This window comes from Spermophilus citellus, assembly GCF_964194105.1.
Source record: "Spermophilus citellus genome assembly, chromosome: 10".
Classification (NCBI taxonomy): domain Eukaryota; kingdom Metazoa; phylum Chordata; class Mammalia; order Rodentia; family Sciuridae; genus Spermophilus; species Spermophilus citellus.
In genome coordinates this window covers 117,795,843-117,820,077 of record NC_138197.1, presented here as the reverse complement: position 1 = coordinate 117,820,077, position 24,235 = coordinate 117,795,843, and the positions used below count along the sequence as shown (strand labels likewise).

Here is a 24,235-nt window from a genome sequence, read left to right as displayed (position 1 = left end):
TCACAAAGTCACTCTGTTGGCATGATCACATTAAGAAATTGGAAACCACCTAATTGTACTCCAGAAGTGACAGATTTCCAGGATTAAAGTCTTTTATCAATGTACACGTGGCCCTTGTTAACTTAAAAAAATATACTGGAGTTGAAAATCTCTCAGGCTGAGGAGGATCTCTGTAAAGTAGTTTCATAATAGACTAGAGATACCATCAGACATCAGGGATTAGTTTGCCTACTTCCTTTGGGAGAGGGCCAAGAAATAATAAAACATGGGCTTAGACCTGCATTTCATTAGATCTCAACATGAAACACTTGTATTCAGATGCAACACTATGAGTAAGCACTCAAAATAGCTCCTGAATTGAATATAAAAGGTATTCGGCCATTATCAAATACAGATACTGTTTTCAAAAAACAGAAGTCATCTAATTATGAGGCATGATTTCTCACTGGCATATCAAATATGTATTTCAAAAGTTTTTAAGTTTTACTTTTAAAAACTATGAAAAGTTTGGCAATCTCTTAAATAATTACATATAAGCTGTAGTGGCACTAAACTATAACTGGGAATCACTTGAAATAGTCTGTATAGAATTAAACATAAAGCAAAGTTTATTTCATATAATACTATGGTTTTAGTAATCATGAAATACATGCAGTGATTAAATTTTTATTCTCCGTTCATGTGCTTTTGCATTATAACTAAAAAGCCCTTGTATTCTCAGAAAATTAAGTCAAACACTGTTTGATTCCCTTATTTTTGTCATTGATTACTTGCAAAGCCCACTTACTTTGTGCTGGGTCGAATTTCTTGGCCATTTTTATACCATTTCACCTCCAACTTTGGATCTGCCAGTTCCACAACAAACCTTACTCTGCCTCCTTTATCAACCTGATATGCAGGATCAAGAATTTTTGCAAAAGCTGATCGACAGAAACAGCAAAATACGTTAGTATGTGTGTATATATGCTGAGAATTTAGTCAATATGTGCAAGAGAGCAGGACGAGGTGTCACATGACTGTAATCCCAGGGACTCAGGAGGCTGAGGCAGGAGGATTGCAAGTTCCAAGCCAGCCTCAGCAATTTAGTGAGACTCTGTCTCAAAATAAAAAAAATAAACAGGACTGGGGATGTAGCTCAGTGGAAAAGCACTCTTGGATTCAATCCCTAGTACACTGCATCTCTCTCTCTCTCTCTCTCTCTCTCTCTCTCTCTCTCTCTCTCTCTCTCCTTAGGAGTTACAGGATAATAGGAATGATCGCATATGTAAACAAAATCAAACAAAAACCCTTCTATATTTCTCAACCTTTTCGGGGTGGTGGGGAGGATAGAAACAAGGAGATTTTTTTTAAAAAGAAGTAGTGAGAATCTTTAAATTCTACCTGGACAGCCTTAAAACAGTAAACATGGGATTGATGTATTATCCTGATGTATCATAAAACAGGTAGTTGACTGTTAGTACAGGAAAGTGAAAAGCTGATGATCTACTTAAAATGTATTCCTTTCTCTCTTTTCCCTCTTCATAAAGGTATTTAAAACCACAACAAACTACAACAACTTCAGATGCCCAGGGAGATGCATAGATGTTTTACAAAAAACGTACGGGGTGTGAGAAGTGGGCTTTCCAAACTCCCAGAATCGTAAGAATATGATAATAAAACAGAGACTCGGAGTCTAAGGCAGACGTGGAGGCTGAGAAAAGGGGTCCGTTGAAAAGTTCCAAATGACAGCGCGGCTATTTACCACTCCACGTGGTAGATGGGACTGTAAATGTCGGTCACCTAAACTCATCAGGAGCGGTCCGCTATCCACAGCTAGTACCGTGCAGGGCAGGGAACCACGACCTGAAGCCCAAGCTAACCAAAATAAACCCCAACCCGGTGCGAGGCTGGAAGAAGCACGGCGTGGGGTTCAGTCTTGTCTTTCCAGCGCACCTGCCCGGGGCCCGCGCTGCCACGCCCCGCGCCACTCACCCGCGCTCTTCTTCTCCACCCTGCGCATGCGCTTGAGCCGCTTGAGCATGCCGCGCAGGTCGGTGATGCCATACTGGAAAGCGATCTTCTCGTACTCGTTGGGGTTCGCGTTCTTCAGCAGCTCCCAGACGTCTACCTCGGGCTCCTCCTCCTGCGGCTTCACCTCCCTGTCCGGGGAGAACCGTTGCCTAGTTTAGTAGCTGCTCTGGCTCCCAAAGACACGGAAGCTCGGGTACCCTGTCCCACTTTTCGGTTGCCTTAAAAGCTCTGTTTTTAAACCTGGTTATTTAAAGTCGAATTGTTTGACTTGTTTTTACTCCCCTGCCCCTTTCTTTTTTTGGAGGTACTGGGGATGGAATCCAAGCCCTTGAGCATGCCAGGCCAATGAAATTTTGGAGACGGTTTCAATAAGTAGAACGTCAAATATATGCTTTTGTTTTCCTAATTAAAAACACAATTTTAGGGGACCAGAGGATGTCAGGAAATATACTGAAAACATTTTAAAATGTAATTGGAAGTGAGATTTTGAGGAACTTGAAGAATGGTTTTCACCTAAGAAATGGGTATTGCATTCATTCTGAAAGTGGGCAAAGAACTGAAAGATTTAAAATTTTGGTCTAGGGCTGGGGATGTGGCTCAAGCGGTAGCGCGCTCGCCTGGCATGCGTGCGGCCCGGGTTCCATCCTCCAGCACCAACATACACATACAAACAAAGATGTTGTGTCCGCCAATAACTAATAAATAAATAAATATTTTTAAAAAAATAAAAAATAAAATTTTGGTCTAGGAATGAAAAATAACCTATTTCTATGTTATTAATGTGCATATGGATACAAAGCAATTTTTTCAAATCTTTGGTTTTTGCCAGTAGCATTACTTTTCTATATTAGTAAGTATATACATTGACCATTTTTTATTATTTTTATATTAAAAAATCGAAACTACCATGAAGACTTTTTTTTTCCTTTTTAAAAGAAAATTGTTTTTCTAAAATGGCAGGGGAAAAGAAGGGTGAGATGGAAAAAAATCCATTTTCATCTTAATATACCGTCTTGAAAGTTTTTTGGAAGAAGGTTGAGGTAGAATTATAAACATATAATGTTAAACTTAAAATGATGTAGGATTCCACGAAAGTATATTCTTAGGACTATTACCAAAATTATGAGCTCAAAATTTGATAACATCAAAATGTATAAACATTTATAGAACATATAAAAATATATAATATTTAAAGTGCCCTTATTTTCCCTATTTCAAAACTCCCTGGGATAAAGACTTTGAGAAAAGGGGCATAGTATAAATGCAAAATATAATTTAAATGGATTTTCTTCATTGTCTAAATGGTTCTAATTTTGTTTAAGCTTAGTTGACTATTTTTATCTGATTAATTTAAAAATGTTACTGTGACTACTTAACATTTGATTTGGATATGATTTTCCAGACAACTGGTCAATTCATCTTATACATCAGTATGAAAACAGATTCATGCTATTGTGTTAGGGAATGATGGGTTACTTATGGTTGCTTTGTCGCATTAATCACACCTTTAGATTTTTCTCCTTTATATTCTTTTGTCATCATGGGCAAAGATATGGGGGAGGCTAGGAGTTTAAGGTGACTTTAGCAAGTATAACTTCTAAATATCTAATTTCGTTTTTATATTGTCATGAAAGTCTTTTGCACTCTATGAGAGAGGGGATCACTGAGGTCAATCTTCTGGAAAATGGAGGTGAGAGGTCATTGGTCCATCAGTAATCTTCATGGGAAGGACTAGACAACTCCATTAGGAAAATGGAACTCAAAAAACTCAAGACAGGAAGCATTATCTTTATCTCACTGAAATGAAAATTCACCTTCTATTAACATGAGGAAATTGAAGAGCTCAAGAAATTGTCCTAAGATTGGAATAGTGGTAATGATTTGCCAGATGTGCAAGCAGTCTACATTTCAAGTTCATCTTTTAAAATATTTTAATAGGAAGTCTTGGGGAATTGCAGTTAAAATGTGTGTGTGTGTGTGTGTGTGTGTGTGTGTGTGTGTGTGTATTTTTCTCTCTGGGGAAAAATCTTTTTATGCTTTATTTTTTGTCTTTAAAAAATAAAAAACTTTAAAATTATGCCATACTAGATTGTTTAAAATTTGTATTTTAATTGAGAAGAATTATACACATGCACATTTTAAGTATCCTCCTGATATTGGTGGACAGATTTAAAGATAGCAAACTATGTATGATTTAAATAGCTAACAGAAAGCACAAGTCAAACACTGTGACATACCTAGATCTGTGAGGTGAATATTTATAAAAGGAGGCCAGTAATAAAGATAATAATTTTCTTGATTTCATTGTTTTATGAATCTTGATAAAATGAATTATCCTCAACAATTTTCACGGAAACACCAAGATACATGCCACTCTACCACATTCCCTACCAAATTCTGTATATGAATACCAATGACCTCTTGCTTTTTCCTTCTTTTTCTCTCCATCACTTCATTGTATTCCGAATTGCAAACATATTGGAACGTGAGGTCAAGACTCTTCACTTGCAGCGTTTCCTTAACTCTAGAATGGATCTTTACTTACCATGGTGGCTGCACAGGAAACTAGCTGAATGGTTATGGTAATTGCAGTAAGGAGAAAAATCAAAATTTCTGATTCCTTTCCATCATTGGCATAGACCTGTATAATGTCCACAGTACTTTCATCTACATCAAAATTTCTATAACTTGATGATCCTAGTGAACTATGAAACATTTATAGAAATTTTATGTAGAATAAGACTTTTAAGTATTTATATAGGTCTAATCCCACAACAGAATACAGCCCAAAAGATTTACCCTGATTTTATCTAATGTCTATTTGAAATAGACTCTGATCAGGGCGAGGAGATATTTTCTTTATACAGAGAAGTTGGGTGTAATTAGACTCATTCTGATGAGGATTTTGCCACACACTCTTGGGGAAATGGGAATGGCAACCATGTGTCATTACCATAATGAAAGCATGCAATTCACACACACTAATATGAAAACACATCACATCTGAAATTATAATAATGGATTAGTAGAGCATATTAAATGGACATAGTATTATATTAACAACAGTCTAATTATGAACCCAAATCTTTATTAGGGGATGTAGAGAAAATGAGAACTGGAGACATGTCGGCTGCCCATTTTTTTCCTAATAATTTTTCTCCCATCATTTATAATTAGATTTCTTTCATTCTGCGATCTGCTGAATGAAAAAAAAAGTCTGTTTTGTTCCTTTTTAACAGACAATGACATTTAATAATCTACCATATCACATTTTGATTGATTGTGCGTGTGCATGTGTGTGTGTGTGATTTCTTTATGAGTATATGCTCTTTGAAAGAAACACAACATTTTCCTAGTGGAAGTATGTATTGATTTGCCACCTACTATTAACCAGGCCTTTTATACTTAATTTAATTTTCACAATGTCTGTTAAGTCATATTATTCTTCACATTTACTGATGTGGAAAGCAAATCTCAGTGAGGACATATATTTTAATCAAAGCCACAGAATCAGTAGGTGGTAAAGTTGAGATTCAGGTCCCTGTTTTTGCCGCTCCCTGTTCCCTACTACAAATATGTTCATTCTTTTCTCTGTGCCAGGAGCTGGATTTCTTTCCCTCATATCTCCTGGCATTATATTCTGCAAAAAGCACTTGGTATTTTCCTGGCAGAATAAATGATTGGAGGGTTTAAAAAAAAACAATACTCTGCTTTACCTAGATTGTCGACATGCATTATAAACCCAAGCACCAGCTTGCAGGGCAGATTTGGAGTAGTTTTTCTTACATAGAGTCACAGAAAATGAGTTGACTCAGAAAAGGGAAACATGGATTTGAGTCCTTGCCCTGCCTCTAATTTCTGTGTGGCTTGGAGTAAGTCACTCAGTGTTTCTCTGGACCTTGGTTTCACATCTATAGAATAAGAGAAAATGAGGTTCACTTAAGGGTACTTCATATACTGTTTCTTTAAAAATGCACTTGGGGAATTAATAAATATTACTGCAACTAGTGATTATTTGAGGTATTCAAAGGAAGAAAGATGTAGTTGATATTGCCATGTCTATTGATTGACTAATGTCCATCCATTCGTTAATAAATCACACCTGTTAATATTCCTCTTCTGAACCTAAATGTTGTGAAGAGTATAGATGAATTTTTCATCCACTTGAATAAAACCATCCTGCTAAACTGAGAATAAACATGAGCCCAGTTTATTACAAAGATTATAATTTGTTGTTAAGCCTTTTGTACTATGGTCCTTTAATAAGCATAGAAAGCACTAGAAATAAAAATAAACATCAAAATTTATTTAAAATAAACCTGAAAAGCTCAATGAAAACTGGTATCATTATTTAAAAATATTGATTTAGAGTTATTCTCATATTTGCTAGATAAATGCAATCTAGCAAACCCAATTTCCTTTTGTTGCTTCTTCACTATAGTGAGTATCTGGTAAGAATGTATGTATACATGTATAGTATAGTATATTATGTGATATGCATATATCTGGTTAGAAGTCCTATGAAATAGTTACTAAATATTCACACTAAAATTCTATAAATTTTATCAAAGATAGAAAAATATCAAGGGAGTGTGAGTGATAATATTAAACATTTATTTCCATTTTACTACCATGTTTTATTGCTTCTAAAACGTACATTTGGGGGACATTTTAAACATCTCTGGAATAAGGATGTGTTTTTATAATCAATAGTGTGTCATAATAGTATTTGGAATAATTTTTTTCCTTTGTGATTTACAAAATACTGGTATGCCTTTAAATCAATAAAGTCTTGAATTTGAAGAAATATTAAAAATCATCAACAATATCTTAATATAGATCTGTATATATATATATATATATATGTGTGTGTGTGTGTGTGTGTGTGTGTGTGTGTGTATCACCTGCAGAGATGTCTACGAAAATTGTGAAATTGATTTTTCAGTCAGTTATCAAACGTTAAAGCCAGGAGAATAGAGGTTTTATTTATTCAATCATGAGAAAGAATATGTACACTCTTAGGGACTTCTAGGTATTTAAGTCCTATGTCTCAGTTTTCAAATTTCTCCATCCCCAGATAAGAACATGTGTGAAAATTTAGGTACTTTTAAAAAGGAAGTTCAAAAGCATCAGCTTAAGTCTTTAACAGATTAGTATATAGTTGTTTCTCTATTTCTTTCTTAGTAGACTCTATTATATTCTATAAGCAAAACACATTTTAAGAATTAATAACTCCTTGGAAAACATTCACTTTAAACTTGACTTCTCTGGGTGGGTGTCTAAAAGATTTCCAGGCCACAGTGCCCCACTCCATCACTTGGTTCTCACCTACGTTTCAGGAGACCACTAAAGTCAAGTTCCCCTGCATCCTCTTGACCTTCTCCACTGTCATTAACAAAAGAAAAGCAAAACTAGGTTTAATGCAAACACATACATGACAGTTTTCCCAAAACACTCTACATGTAACGTATATGCAATTTTGTGCTGGCACACGAGGACTAAATCAACACAAACTACTATTTCTTTTCACACAAGTGACATTGTACGTCTTCAGAGTATGTACTTGTGGAAAAGTAAACAAGAGGAGCTTGTGTTCTCTACGATTTCAAAGGACACGATTTTGTAGATTGCATATATAAAATTGCTTGGATTTGTGTTAAAACCAGGTAACACAAATGCACTTAAGCCAAGCAACACAAAGTTCTTTGTTTTTGCAAGTTGGGGGGCCATAGAAACAAACCTGTGTAAAAAGCAAAGGACTTTTGCTGATCTCTGTTATTCACATAGGACAGAGATTGGCTTGGAGGTTGAAGTATACCAATGTCAGATATATAAGTACAAAGCCTTATATTCAAAGGTAACCTCTTTGTGTCCATGAATAGATGAATCAGATAATGTGATACCAACATAGCATAAAGATGGAACTAGCATTGGAGCTTTTGAAAAGATGCATTCCTTTCTATTTTAAAGGGATTGCTCTTTAAATTACAGTCTTTTAATTTTGTCATCAATATGCTTTTAAAGGTATTTTAAAAATTATATCTTTGATTTTGTTAATGAACTCTTAGCCAGTGGTTTTTAAAAGTACTTTCCTCTAAAGAAATGCATCTTAAATTAGGCATGCAGCCACCATTGTGATTTCATCTGAACTCTATAGAGAAGCTATGGAGTTGACATTTAAATGGCACATACTTACTTACATGTTTAACCTTTTAATGAAGATTTTGTTTCCTGCTCTTTACAAATGTTAGTTATGGTTTCTAAGAAAAGAGTCTGTGGGTTTAAAAACAGTGTGTATAACATGTAAGTCATAAGAATTAAACTCAAGTAATGTGTTTTCAAAACTGTAGGTGTTTAGGGGCCTTTAAGTGAACCAATTTCTAGTCTTTTAAAGCAAAGAGATCATGTCTTTCCCAAAATATCCTCTTATGTGCCAGGAGCATAGCTTTAGACTTATGCATTTGCAAAATATGGGGTGAAAAGGGAAGCTAGAAAAAAAAGTAATGGAGTTTAGGAGTTTGACTTTTTTTTCCAAGTAAAAAACACCATTGACTCTCAGGTGGTATTCAATATCTTTTAAAAGTAATTATAATTTTGATTTTTTTCATAATTTAGGAGGGAAATATGCCTTCTATTAACAGACTAAATCATTGTTTCATAATAACAGGGTGTTTTGTAATTTTGGATGACTTTCCTTACTCAACAAAATTGTATGTGTATTTGGTTTTAGGAAGAATAAGATGTGGTTTCCTTAAAGAATTTATATATTGCTATCATTAAAAATAAAGTGTAACATAGTGTCAGGGAGCTAGTTACATTTCTCAGTGACTAGAAAAATTTTCATTTTTCTTCCTTGACACCCTGATTTTTCAGGCTTGGCTATTGCAAAAATTAAAGTAAATAGGTGTCTAAATTTTGCTGTTCAACAGGAGAGAGAGAGAGAGAGAGAGAGAGAGAGAGAGAGAGAGAGAGAGAGAGAGAGAGAGAGAGAATGGAGAATGTGTTTGTGTGTTGCAAGGAACTGAACCCAGGGCCTCATTCATGCTAGGCAAGCACTCTACCACTGAGCTACATCCCAGGCTTTTGTAATATTCTAAATGCCAGCTGTCTCAGTGTATTCCATTTAGTATAATCTAATATTATAAGGTGCTAACTTCAGTAAGTAGCTACTTGTTGTGGTTTTTCTGGGAAACTGGTTTAATAGGCCCATAGGTTATATCCAGATGAAAAGCAATGAAAATAAAAGTTTTCTCATGTTGTTTAACTGATACTATAGGAAACATGTCTCTTTGAATATCTCATTGGGCTACTTTGTGGAAATAAATGCGATTACGGAAGAAGCCACATAAGAATAGATTGAAAGTGTATCTTTCTAAGACAACTGTGAAACTCCAACAAATGGAAGCTTCACTACAAGATTATTCTAAAAAAAAATCATCAGTGCATGCTTGATTGGGCATTTAACACATGAATTTCCTAGAACACCAACTTTTAAATAGGTGGTTTTTGATTTTGGTAAAAAGGATTGTTCCCACATGAAGTGTGGATGAAGGGAGGTGTGCTCTGAAAAATCCCCCACTTCATATTATACGAAAGCTGTCTACATTCCCCTTTTGAAGTTACCTTCTCTTGAAGGCAGATCTGATGTCAATGTTTGGAGTAGTCCCGGTAGATTCTTTGGAAGGAAAAAAAGCAATATAATAAATACCCATTAAGAAGGAAAATTTGTGTTCAGTTTCTTTACAGGCATGGGAATTGATCAATTGGAGGAGAGTCAGGTGAAGGGAACAGCTGTCCTACTGAATGGCTGAGCTGCCAAGGCACCATCCTCCCCCATGAAGAACCTATGGAGGGACCTTAGCGATTACCTTGTCTAGTTGTCATTCAACCTACCTGCCTGTTAGAATCACAAGGAACTTAAGAAATATATCAGCTTCCTGATCCTGCCTCCTGGAGATTTTGATTCACCAAATCAGGGAGGGGAAAACATAAATCAATATTCTAAAAAAGGCCTCCAGGAGACTCTCAGAGATGTCTGGCCCTGAAAGTGAAGTAGTGCTTCCCGACACCAGATCCCCACTTCATACAGAAGTCTCAACAGTTCCCTGATCCATTATGGTTCAGCCTCTCCTTGATAGCTCCAAATGGGGATCTCACAACCTTCCCAGGCTGTCTGTATACCTTTCATGAAACATTTAATCTTAATGTGAAGACAAAATTAGCCTCTTTTTCCTTTCCATCTTTTAATTCTAATTTGCGTAAATCCTTCCTGAATACATAGAAAGGACATTTTTCTTCTTTTATGTGACAGCCCTCCCCCCTCTGCTATAAGCCACCTATGCCTGCTGTCTTTCACCCATTCACTCATGCTAGATAAGGTGTGGTTTCTAGATTCTTCATCCTCCTGGTTACTTTACTCCAGAAGGGATCCAGGTTGAGCTATGGTACCCATGACCAATGACATCACTCCAAATGTGGAACAGTAGCATGTTGAAGAGATAAGTTTCCTAAGTATCAATTCTACACCACTTGGAAAGCCCAGTTTAAAATCACTCTATTTGTCTTTTTCAGCTACATCACACTTTGGATTCATCTTAAGTTTATGATCTTTGCTGCCAAATCAACTTTCTCTTTGTATACATATGAAGGGGGGGGGGTCCTCCAACCTCAATGTACACATTTGCATTTATCTCAATTTTATTTACTCTGGGTCATACACAGAGCATATAAATGGAGAACGTTCACATCTGACATTATTCCCTATAAAAGAAATTCTCCCTTCTACCTGGGCATCCTATGTCCTCACACCACATGACCTTATCTCCAAACCTGAGAGAGACAGCCATTGAAACAGCCATTCAGCAGTAGCAAAAATGTCACCATCCCTTATCTGGGAGCTTGAAGATATCATAGACCAGGGATACTTAGCAATCTTCCTCATCCTTTCCCACATTAAAAAAAATCACATTTATCCAGATAAGAAGGCTCACCGTGCACTTCAAGATCAAATGAACAGCTGTCAAACTTATCCTTGTAGGTGACCTCACATCTGTAGTTTCCTGCATAGTTCTCTTTGGCCTTGATGATCTGCATCTCAAATGTGTATATCTGTAATGAAATATACCCAGATATACTATTGTTATGGTTTAGATGTGGTGTTTCCCAAAAACTCATGTGGGAGAGGATGCGAGAAGGTTTGGGGGAGAAATGATTGGGTTGTGAGAGTCTTGACTCAATCAGAGAATTAATCCCTTGATAGGTTTAACTGAGTAGTCACTGAAGTGGTAGGGTGTGGTTGCAGGAGCTGGGAATCGGAGCGTGGCTTTGGGGTATATATTTGTATCTAGCAATTGGGACAATTGGAGACCTCTCTCTCTACACTCTGATCATGATGTGAACTGCTTCCCTCTACCACCCTCTCCCGCCATGATGTTTTGCCTCACCTCAAACCCCAAGGAATGGAGCCAGCCTTGTATGGACTAAGACCTCTGAAACTTGTGAGCCCTTAAATAAACTTTTCCTCCTTTAAAGTTGTTCTGGTCAGGTCTTTTAGTCACAGCAGCGATAAAGCTGATGAAAACAACTATAGTCCTACCTTGCCCACAAGGGGCCGTCATCTTTCAGTTAGGTCCCACAGTCGCAGAGCACAGCAAGATAATCACAATAGTGTAGATACCGGGAATGTTAACTCCAGAGCATTTTCTAGGACTGAGATCTCTCAAAGCTAAACCTGAAGTGACTTCTTACTCACACAGAAGGAATGAGCTAGTCACACCCCTGAGCTGGGAAAGAGTTCAAAGCCATACCCGAGAGTGCCTCTCGAAGGTCTCCTTCAGCTGGAGATGCTTCCCAGCTTTGCTGGCCAGGTCCATCCATTTTCCTTTGAACCATTTGATAGTGGGTTTTCTAAGAAGGTCTTCAGCCTTGACTTTGGCTATAAAGGTGATGTTTTCACCTAGAAAAGGCACAAGGATTCGGTCTGTGATTTAAAACTGTCATTTGTTTTGCTTTCACCCAGAAGGAGTTGACCCAGGACCACTGAATAGACTGGGATGTGACTTGCATCTCCAGAATTCTGCAATGAATTGGCCCTGCTTTTTGATGAGTACCCTTGAGGTTCTTAGGATAGTTCAACTTGTTTTGCTTTTGAGTTTCATGAAGCAGAAAATGATTGGTGGAAAGAATTTTTACATATGGATCTACCTAAAATCTTAAAATTATATATATATATATATATATATATATATATATATATATATATATATATACATACACATATATGGATATATAATATGTATATATAAATTCATATACACATGTTCTTTTATTATGCAAGATGAGAGAACATCTGGAATTATAGGAATATGACTAAATGAAACTGTTTGAATTGACTGTCTGTGTATATTGACCTCTTAGACCTTAAGAACATCAAAACTTTACCCCTGCCACCAGCCCAGCATTTCAGTGTCTTACAGGGACACAAGGGAGCCAACATTTTTGATCCCATTCAGTGTCCTGCATGCTAGAGCTGAAAGAAGGAATTTGGAAATATAGTTAGCTATGTGCTCATTCGCAGAATTTTGGATAAGCATCAAAGTTGGGTTCTGATCATAATATATTCCTCATAAAAACTGGTTAGTTAAAATTCTTGAACCTCCAAGGACTTTTCTAGAAGAGAAAAGAAATCCTGTGGATTTCTTTCATGGCACACAGACTTTGTGTTTTCCTGTTATTTCTTTTTGTCTCTCTTTTTAGACTCTGAGTACTCACATGTTATACTCAGTGTTCATCACAGTGCCTAAAAAAGGAAGTGTAATTAGTATTTGTGGATGAATATTTCCAAAGCTGAACCATCTGTTGGACTAGCCACCCCTAAGGTATATTATGCATTAAATTTAGTACATAGGCAGACTTATAATCATCTTATGGGGCGGTTTATGCCATAGCAACAGCAGACACTGGATCAGAACTTTATGTTATCTCAAGTACTATCAAAGCACATCACAGAGCGTGCCTGTTATTACACACATTTTACAGATGAGGAAACTGAGGCATAAAGAAGCTAAATGGTCTGTCCCATTAGCAAAAAGCAGATTCAAAGTTAACCCTTGAAACCTTATCCGTGCCTCTGATGTCCCCACTATAAAGTAAACATGGGCTCATACCCTGTTTCCAGTGCTCTCTTTCCAGTGTGGAAGCTGACCTTAAGGTCGCAGAGCCCACCTGCCCTCGGTTTAAGAACTACTCTGTGTTGCATGATTTTTTGCTGCTTTCTTAGTTTAATGTTGCAGCCAGCTCTTTTAAACCCAGTTCATCTCGTCTATGGGAGTCGTGGGAAAGAATTCAGCCATAAAAAAGAACGAAGTACCAATACATGCTACAAAATGGATGGGCCTCAAAACCATTCTACTAAATGAAAGAAGACAGACACAAAAACTCATCTATTGTATGAATCCATTATGAAATGCTCTGAACAGATCAACCCGTAGAGATATAAAGCAGTGAGTGCCTAGGCCTGGGGGGAGGGGTAAGGGGAGTAATTGCTTAATGAGGCCCATGATCTGGAGGTGGTGAAATGTTTGGGGGCTGGATAGAAGGCGTGATTGCACAACGCGGTGATTATACAACAGCTACTGAAAATTTCACTTTAAAATGGTGAATTTCACCTCAGTAATGAGGTGAAGGGGGGTGGGACTTAATGCGAGGCACTCACCCACTTTCACGGTTCCTGTTTGAGGTTTTTCAACAAACAGGGTGGACAGCTGGTTATTGGCATTCTGCTTGTCTTGTTCCTCTCCACCAGCAGGTGATTCACCAAGAGACCACTCTAGAGGGCAGAAAGAAGAAAAAGGATCATTTCAAGGCCAGGTTCTTGTTAGGCAGACTTACCTGAGTTTGCTGTTCTCATCAACACCAATGCTTTTCCTTGTCTAATAAACTTAGATAAATACAGCATCTTTCTTTGTGCCCCCAGCCACCATCACTAGAGAGGGACAGATTACCATTCTTAAGTAGATGTCTCTTCTCTGGTAGGGACAAAGGAACATTTTCTAATTCCTGAAAATAGTGAAAATTTTCCAATAAGTAGTTAACTCTGTCTTTCTGTCCCCTAACACATAAACAGTGGTAGGGAACTATTCAAACAGCAGCCTGTTTTTCCAAGTGACTGACTAGTAGGCCACATTTGTCCAACAGAACTTGAAAAGATTAGAGACAAGATCAGTTTAAGAGTAAACTGGCTGACAAAGCTGAGATAGTCCAGCCTGGCCTGCTATCTCTAGATTTCTTGTTATTGTATCACCGGGCAATTCTATTAGGGTTGTATAGATGTGGCAATAGTTTGACAACTAAATAACAGGATCATGACCTGCAGGTATAAATTTAAAGAGTAGTGGAATTATCCTACAAGGAGGAGAAAAAAAAGAAAAAAGAAAGAAAGAAACTGAGGCTTTCCCATGAAGAGAGACAGGCTGGAAATGAGGTTTAGTTTGCACTCAGGTGTTTGGTTGGTATTAATCTGTAGTCAATTTCAATAAGGAGGACAGGAGAGAGGACTGTAGACACTTCCTCTGTCTCTGAGCTGAATGCAGAGAAGATCAGTTTCAGTCTCTTAGTAACTGGAAAAAAATGCATGGGTCACCAACTCTACTTGTTAATGGGTCTTGAAAAGAAAGTGCACATTTAATTAGTTTAGTCTTCATGTATCAGCCATGCTCAGTGCGAGGTACTTGTAGCTACAGGACTCCATCATTTTCACAGTGAAGTTAAACAAAGTTGTCACATGATTAAACATCTTTGAAAACCCAAGTTAATGTTAAAATTGTATGATTTTTGTGTCTATGATGTTAATAGTGACCATTCATGCTTAGAACATGAGGATAAGTATTTTTGTTGTTTCGATCACTTCTGTATGTAAGGTGCCTGTAAGATTGGCTGGCCCATAAGAGGCCCATGCTAGGATCATATTTAAGCCCACAACACAAATTTGTCAAGTAAATGAACGACCAAATAGCAGCACAAAATGGTAGCAGCTATAGCCGGCAGGATGCATTAGAAAGTGTTTCTATCATCCGTACTTTAAATACAATGTTCTAGACAAATGTGAACTTCAGAAAATCCTAGGAATGAAGATTTAATTCTGTGTGTTTATTAAATGTTAAAAATGTTGAAACAAACTAACTGGTGGGATTCGTGTCTAGATTCTTGAATGTGTGTCTAGTACATATCACAACAAATTAATTGTTTATCAATACATTAGTTTTCTTGTAAGAAGAAACGTAATGAAAGTTGCTCTAAAGGCTCCGAACTGAATAAAACAAGGATTAGAATCAAGACAGCATCAAGTAACAAGGTCATTAGTGACTACATTAAAATGGGGTCAGGAAGCCTTGTCCGGCTGTGTGCTCACCTGAATCTTTTCTCTCCAGGGCCCGACTACCCAAACCTGAAAGGAAAGTGTGATTTGGAGGATGCAAGGAGGTCAGGGGAAGGATGGACATGGAGGGCTGACTTCAATCTTCTGGGACTCCCCATTACCCTGTGTCTATGATGTTAATAGTGACCATTTCTTTCCCTGCTGGTACAGGGAAAGAAAAACTAGAATTTGACTTGGATGGAAAATTGGTAGAGCTCCAGCCATAAAAGAATCTGTAAACATCTATGTCTTCTTTAAAAACAATAATAAAATTTAAAAATCCAAAATATCTCATAAAGATCAGGGTAAAGGATCTATATGTGGAAAAGGAAGAAAAGACAAAAGATTTTTGCCCCTAAAATTTATATTCAAAAACTACTACTCTTAACTACCTTTATTTTACCAAAAAAAATCCTCCTTTTAAAATGTTCTCCCATAAAACAAACACAAATCTGCTTTTAAAATCAGGTTTTTCCTCTTGGTGCACTAACTCAGCCAGGCACCCTACCTTGGCTTTTCCTTTACTGTCAATCAATAAGATAGGAAGCAGGGAAAAGGGCAGGAATCGTCCTAACCTGGAGGCAAGGCACTAGGTGGGGAGGCTTCCTCTTCCTCTGAAACAAGAAACAGGAGTAAATAGTCAAGGAGAAAAGGACTTCATTCCAAGTCACCTGAGAAAAAAGAAATCTGAAAAAGAAGAGTAGAAACTACCAAAACATTTTCAACCACGGAGTAAGCCTAGACGACTAGGTACCTGAAAGGTTAAACTTAAGCAAAAAGAATAGAAAAAAAACAAGGAAGAAAAGACAATAAAGGATGAGAAAGTAAGGTAACCCATAGATTAAATGAAAATATAGATTAATTAAATTAACTCATTAAATGAAAACAGATTAAAAAATGGAACTCTATGAAGAGCTTTATGTGACTGTTGTTTAAGGAAAAATGGATGCTAAAAATCAAACCTTGGTGAATTCAGCCTTGAAGGTGATTTTTGAGTTCTATTCTGTAACTAAAGTCAATGACAGACATTATCATTGAGATATTACTAGGAATGGACACTGATATAAAAGCCTACATTACATGCATTTGGACACTGATATAAAAGCCTATAGGTACTATTTGAGAACTCATTTTCAGGCAGAAAACCCTATAATCCTCCTTCTGTCTTTAAGAAACAAACATCACAATTAATTAATATGAATTGATTTGTCTTATTTACTATTTTAGGAAAATTTTATAAGCATTTACCCCCAAATGATATTGGTATTTACCCATGCACATTTATAAAAATTCAAAATATGTCTTATAGTGTTTATGTGCAGAGGCACTGAATAGTCCCCTTGTTTAGAATATCTGAACAACAAAGTTCACGTTTTAGATGTGTGAAGAGGCATAATTTGGTATCATTGGAAACTCTGTCCCTTCCTTCCCAAAGCACAAAGACCCGTGATTTTATAAATAATCATTTCACGCTAAAAATACTAGAAAAGTTTTGAATTTCAAAATACAAACATAAATGACTGTATAAAGCAAGATATAGAAAATACATGCACATGACTGTTAATTAAAAAATACTTGTAAAAATTCCTGGGAATAAGAAGAAAAAAACAGCATATCTATATAATCTATCAGAATATTTACTACAAATTTTATTTAGCAGCCTGAAAAGTCTTACCCAAAACTTTCAACCAGGAATATCTCTTATTAATTTTAACAAAATAATGTAATACAGTGTATAAGGACCCCTAAAGATATTACCTTAGGACCCAAGAGGGAATTCACTGAGAACTCACAGGGTTTGGGATTCTTTGGTGGAAGCTTTCAGTGGTCAAAGAAGCTTGGAAAATGCCAGGCTAAAGTTAAAAGCTTGTGTGTTTGTGTGATGTGTGTTTTAAACTCTATTTAAGATAGCATTCAATTCCTTTATTTTATTTATTTATTTTTATGTGGTGCTGAGGATCAACCTCAGTGCCTCTCACATGCTAGGCCAGCGATCTACCGCTGAGCCACAACCCCAGCCCGATAACTTGGTTTTTTAACCCAAAGTTTGATAGATGATAGTATCAATGTCCACTAAGTATTAAGACTATTTGGGGGACATGCACAATTATTTTAGATCATTAAGGAACACATCCTAAAACAGTGCTTCAGGGGGCTATGAAATATTCTTTCTCTAGATGATACAACACACCCTCCACACAGCAGTGGCTTCTCGGTTGGCAATATTTAATTCATTCCCCATAGATTTCCTAATATACATAAGTATGAGATATTTTTGAAGCATCTCTTTGGTCCTGACATACTTTTCAAGTGGAAAATGTAGTTAGGATGCTGGGATCCTGATCTTAGATTCTTGAAAAGTTCCCCATGAAAATTTGGCTGAATTGGGTGAGACAGAAGCCAGGTTCTATCACTGGGAAGGAAACAGAATATCCAAATCTTTCAGGTTGCATGCAATTCAACAACATAGGCACAGCATGTTACAAAAAAAACAAACAAGACCAAAAACTAAAATATGCCAGTCATATTTCTTTTTTTGTCTTTAAAAGTGACTAAAATAATAACAAAAATGTAGACATCCATTCTGGACTTGCTAGAATATGACATGAAGACCACAGCCGGAGAGCAGCCTGCTCTTTCTTCTAGCTGTGTAGAAATTCACCAAAGCACACCTTCACTCATATTGAGGTCGTGGGAAAATAACATTTGTAAAACCAAAGAGATGATTATTTTAAACAACTGAAGTTTCCAAGGAAGAACTCCTGGAGAGTAAAGAAAGATCTCAGCCTCCTGTTATAGGCCTGGGATTTTACTCTGTGATGACAGTCTTGCCACTGGAGAACAGGGGCTCTTGGGAAATGATATGGTAATTAGCACTTCCAAACTCAGTTCACTTTCCACATCTTTTCTCCTGGAATGTTCATTAACATTCCATAAAACTGTGTATTTATGGAGGTATAGGTATTCCTAAGCTATCAAGAGAATACTGTATTTCAGAAAGACTGTTAGATATTTAAAATTTTCTATAAAAATAAAATACCTTGCAATTTTTCTGTCATATTGCTTACTATAGATTTAACGTAGCATTCAGTACTTCTACTTATGGTTTATTTTAATCGCCTGGTTAATTAAAATTTTAAGTAATATAAACTTGATACAGTTATTAAGATTTTATGATAAAGAGTAAAAAGCACACAAAGTATATGGGGTTCATAAGTACCAGTTAGATGCTGATTGAGTATCTCATTTGATTTAGACAAATTCATGAATTCCTTAAGCAGGGTAATTAGTTGTAGTAAATATTGATGTAGATGATCAAAATGACAACAACAAAGTATGAAAAATTAATTTATCATGTTTTGAGGCATTTGATTATTACATTTTCTTAATGAGAAGACACATGCGTTCATACTCGCATGCTTATGAAACCAGGATTTATCTTACAATTAAATGTACATTTAATGTTTTTTTTCTTCCTCATATCTATCAAATCAATGTTGCCATCTCTATTTCTTACAATGGCTACATCCTAGAATTTAAAAGTACAGTAATATTAATTTTTAGCAAAGTTTGTTACTAATAAGTAATGAAATTAGAATACATCGAAAATGCAGAGAGACATTTTAGCAGTTGATTGTTTGACACTTAAAGGTAAATTGCACATAAAATGTTTTAATATGCCAGTCAAAAGCACCAGGATAATGCTATAGCAAATGTAACAGGACCTAAATGAAGAAAAAAATTATAATCATTATTTTAATTTTAAAAAATTGCCTAATTAAGGAGAAAAACATGGGAATTTCTGCTGATTCACTTGGTCATCCAGCAATCACTTTTAGGCCAAAAGGAAGACTTCTCATCCGAGTTTATGTGAGATATTTAATGTGCACAGGGTTCATTCACGATAGATTATATGGTAATGTTAATGCCTGGGAAGAGAAAATAAGTTTTATTTCCTTTGCAGTGATTACTGAAAAGAGTTAGTTTTCTGGAAGGAAAATGAATAAACTTTAAAAAGGCAGTAATTCTCCCAATCAATTTTACCAAAATAGAGACTAGAGGCTACTAAGATATAAAAAATAAAATTTTTTAAAAATATCAGAACTTAGTCATTGAAATGCGTCCCGATACTTAAAGTAATCTCTGATTCCAATGCTGTTGCTGCATTTGGGTCCAGGCACAGAACCAATATGGGAACATTCCACAGGGTCAAATTCTTTTTTTTTTTAATATTTATTTTTTAGTTGTATACAATACCCTTATTTTGTTTATTTATTTTTATGTGATGCTGAGGATCAAACCCAGGGCCTCGCACATGCTAGGCAAGCGCTCTACTGCTGAGCCACAACCCCAGCCCCCACAGGGTCAATTCTTAAGTAGAAGAGATCTACTCTCATTACCTCTGTTCACGCAAAGGATGATGATGCTGGTCAACAAAATAAAAAGGAAAAAAGAAAGAAGAAAATGATCCTACTCAACCACGTATACTATTCTCTACACAAAGCTCTCTGTGACTTTTGTCTGCTTCTAACACCCAAACCCACCATCCTCTGTTGATGCTTGTTTTTCCTCTTAAAGCAAAAGTTGGCTCCAGGAGAGCAGGACCTTGTGTCTACATGCGTCCCTAGCTCACAGATGATGGTCAGCAAATACTTGCTGAATAAGTATGCTAAAATAAAAGGTAGGTCTCTATTTCCATTAAGGATATAGAAAATACTTTATACTTTTAGCATCCCATTGATTTTCCATCTGAAATTAGAAGAATTCTAAGCCATAGCAAGCAGAATTTTTAAAATAAGGACTTGCCTCCTGGTGTTACCATTCTGAAAGGGATTTGCAAATTTAATTTCTGATATTGCTGTTTGATTAAACTCATTTCTTTATTGCCATCTCTATTTCTTCAATTACAGGAGACTTTGCTGGGGACTCAGTGTAAGGTCCTTGCTTAGCATCTTAAGTGACAGCCACCATTTTAAGAAAAATTTCCCTTTCCCGCCCAAGGCGATGTTTATCCTTCCAGCAAACACGTTGAATAGAAATAAAAATCTATCCAAGTTACCATTGTTGAACTGGTCAGCAGGTAAACTAACGTGGAAATTCACCTCTTGGTTCAATTACATGAATTTGTAGTGGACAATTGTCATCTGCAGCTCTGTGCCAGAGGCTGGAAGGAATGAGATGAGGGAACCAAAGAGGTGTTAAGACACAGTGCCTGGCCATCAAAAAGCACACAGCCTGTTGGGGAAAAGGAGTCGGCCATTAGTACATGACTTAGTGGAGATAAGAAAGATTGAATGACAAAAGCAACAGGTCCAAGAGAAATCAGAAAGAGGAAAGAAAGATGGAAATGAGCCAGAATGGTTAGAGGCAAGCTGTACAAAGGAATGAAACCTGAGCTGGATAGTCAAATGGAGAGAGTAGGAGAAGGGAGAAAGGGTAGAGGAGGACATTCTAGTTAATCCTGGAGAAAAGTGGAGTTGTACCCCATCAATCCCTTGTAGCCCCCGTGGGGCTTCCTTCTCACCTGAGGATGTACATGAGCAACAATGATTGCATCTGGTTTTTGTTTAAGTATTTTCTTTGAAATTTCCCTGTGCCTGATGAAAGTGGGTGGTAGTTGAAGAGAACTGATATTTAGGGGAAAAAATAACCCTCTGTTTACCTACCTTTTTTGCTTAGGAATGTCACTTTCTATCCTAAATTGATTTGCTTGCCAGGTATTTTTGGCAACTCTCTATACAAGGCAGTTTATGAACTTGTAACTGTGTGTGGCCACACCTTGCTTTTCTTCTGCAAATGTAAGAAAAATACTACTAATTTCAGGATGCCCTTGTCATTTCATCATACTGAATTCAATATAAATAAAAGAGTTTTGTCTGGTTGTTAAGTTGGTTGCTTTTCACTTTAGAGAAAGCTCATGTAAGGGTCAAATGTAATATGGTGAATTTTTCAGAAGAAGGGTCATGCATGGGCTTTGTCTAAACCTTGACAGCTTGCCCACTGGGATTACATCATCTGCTTTGTTGGTTGAGCCTTCTAGCCTGGTCCAAACACCTTTCCATATTTGGAAGTAGAGGTGTATTCCATCTGCCTTGTTGAGAATAATGTTACAGTAACTTCAGCCAGGATATCCAAACCTCCTTGAACCCATCTCATGGAAAGATTTCTAGGGGTTTGCACTGTCTGCATTCCATAAGAAAATAACCTTCAAACTGTGATCCACGTGGCCAGGATTAGTATTCATGTTACTATCCATGGAAGCCACTGAAGGTCAAGGACAAAGTGAGCGGACTAACATTATGTATTCATTTTTGAAAGTGTAAATTCAAGTTAGCTTAAAAGTGATCCAGTGTACTGAAAGAAAGAAAAAACATTATTTTATTAATGTTTAGAAGATAACAATATCATAGGAATTAGGTAATGAAATATCAAAAACTAAGATACTTAACAAGCCTTTGAGCAGTGTCCAGGAAAAAGAGATTATTCTTATTGCAGTCAGGAAATAATTAATTATTTGAATACTTAGACTACATTATTCATTACACAAATAAAGGGTTGACATATGAAAACAATGATACAAACATATAAAGCAAATTTCTCAAATCCTCTTCCATGAAAACATTCTTCTGTGGAAACTAACGCTCTTTAATTTAAGACAGACTATCAGTAATGACAAGGACTTCATCCATGGTGAGACCAAGGAATTAGTATTTTATGGAATCATAGAAGTACATGATAAATATTTTTTCTAAAACCAGACTATATTCAAAAATGTAAAAATAGAAAAATATTGCAGGGATAAGTGAGTCTTTCAATTCAATAAGAAACAATCTGCTATTTGTTCAACGTTCTATTGTTGATTTCAGTAAGTCATTATATAGATCTACATGAATATATACTCAAGAGTTACAAACTGAGGTGCTAGCCTTCAAAATTACTAGGAAACTTGGAATAGTTCACATAATAACACGAGAACATTCAATTTTTTAAAAATCTGAATATTTCAGATAATTTTCCCAATTGCTATAATCACCAAATCAAACATCTCTTTTCCTTAGCATGCACATTGGAACTTGGAAGCTGCCAGTTAATCTGCTGGCATCTCAACAAGCACTTGTGATATTTTTATCATTGTTGTTTTTCCTTGAGAAATTGTGTAATGGAAATATAGCAAAGCACTGTTTATCTTGGATCTTGCAGAGACGTTGATGAAAGACAATGCAGAGAAATTCACAATGACATTCATTATATTGACCTCTTCCTGCTTTTAATTTTGTTGAATTCAGTTCACTCTTCCTCCCTCCAACTCACCTTTTGCTGGTGTAGTTCCTGCCTCCTTCCCTTTATTTGGTTCTGTATGGAAAGTAGAAACACATTTTTTAAAGTGTCTCAAAGCATTTTATTGTGTGATGAGCAATGGAGTAGGGTAGGTAGGGAGGAAATAAATGGCAATATTAATGGTGCTACTCCCACTCACCTTTTGCTGGTGTAGTTCCTGCCTCCTTCTCTTTATTTGGTTCTGTATGGAAAGTACAAGCACATTTTTTAAAGCGTCTCAAAGCATGCATTTTGTTGTGTGATGAGCAATGGAGAAGAGTGGGAAGGGAGGAAATAAATGGCAACATTAATGGTGCTACATATCATTATGCTGTACATGAATTATTAATTTGGGAATTATAATTTAGAGTCACATTAAATTCATAAAAACAATAAGTGTGATCTTTTTTAAAAGTATGCATTAGAACAGGCAATAAATGTCTTGTTAAAATACACTCAACTAGCCAGCTATGGTGATGCACACTTGTAATCCCAGCTACTGAGGAGGCTGAGGCAGGAGGATTGCATGTTTGAGGCCAGACTGGGAAACTTAGCAAGATCTTATCCCAAAATAAAAAATAAAAAATGACTGGGGATATAGCTAAGTTGTAAAGTGCCCCTGGGTTCAATCACCAGTACTGTCCCCCTCCACACCCACACTACTCAGTTACAGAGAAATTATGTTATACAAACACTGGAGTAGAACTGAGTATAACATGTGGGTTACTTCATTTTAGATCCCAATAAGGGATTGACTTTTTAAAGAAATTTGAACCATATAAAGTTCATGTGGACTTTTGGATATTATAGGAAGATACAAAATATGCAATTATGATGTATGTAGTTTCAAAGAAAATGTTTTGGTGTACACATGAATCTTCTGGATTGGATTTAGTGGTAATAAAAGAAGTGGCATCAAATTTTTATCAGCCGAGATCATCTAGTTTGCATTTTTTTCTGTTCAGAATCATTCTAGTTCAGACACCTACAAATGGTATCTGATCTGACTCATAGTATATGACAGGAAATAACTGTTTCAAGTTATGCATCCTCTCTCTTGATGATTACAGACCCAAATCTCAGTTAACTATGAAGGACAACTTTAGCAGAGTTTGAGAGGAAACCTTTTAGCTACAGGAGGTCAATGTTATGCAATGAATAGGAAATATGGCATAATAAGAGGAATTTTATAGTGACCCAGTGACAGCATCTGATCTGAAGAACAGAGGGGAAAGGTTTATCTGTAATGATCAGTAGGTTCTCAGTATCCCCAAAATAAATCTGTATGTGCAAGACAACATACCAAGGGAGAAGATCTAAGAAGCATGCCACACATCTATACCAATTTTAATATCAAGATCTACTAGAAACTACATCTAAGCTTGCCCCGGCTTGAACTCATATGACTCTGAGTCTATTTCATTCATTTGGATACAGGAATACTCTTCTACACTATTTAAATTTCAGTGTGTGAATCTAGTATTCTTAGCTGGA

General features: G+C 36.4%; 1 protein-coding gene across 8 annotated transcripts in view; it reads right to left on the bottom strand.

The window, feature by feature from the left end:
- The window catches only part of MYBPC1 (myosin binding protein C1), an 82,736-nt gene that overhangs the window by 39,130 nt on the left and 19,371 nt on the right, over positions 1-24,235 (bottom strand). For 7 of the 8 annotated variants that reach the window (XM_081309301.1, XM_081309302.1, XM_081309304.1 and 4 more), the window contains exons 3-13: positions 22,902-22,943; positions 22,736-22,777; positions 16,000-16,038; positions 15,419-15,454; positions 13,724-13,837; positions 11,817-11,965; positions 11,001-11,118; positions 9,634-9,685; positions 7,339-7,395; positions 1,972-2,138; positions 788-920 (exon numbers count right to left, since the gene is read on the bottom strand). In XM_081309301.1, the coding sequence (XP_081165427.1) occupies positions 788-920; positions 1,972-2,138; positions 7,339-7,395; positions 9,634-9,685; positions 11,001-11,118; positions 11,817-11,965; positions 13,724-13,837; positions 15,419-15,454; positions 16,000-16,038; positions 22,736-22,777; positions 22,902-22,943 (949 nt within the window). Of the gene's footprint in view, positions 1-787; positions 921-1,971; positions 2,139-7,338; positions 7,396-9,633; positions 9,686-11,000; positions 11,119-11,816; positions 11,966-13,723; positions 13,838-15,418; positions 15,455-15,999; positions 16,039-22,735; positions 22,778-22,901; positions 23,065-24,235 lie in introns of those variants that run through there. The other variant, XM_081309306.1, reaches the window with a different exon arrangement.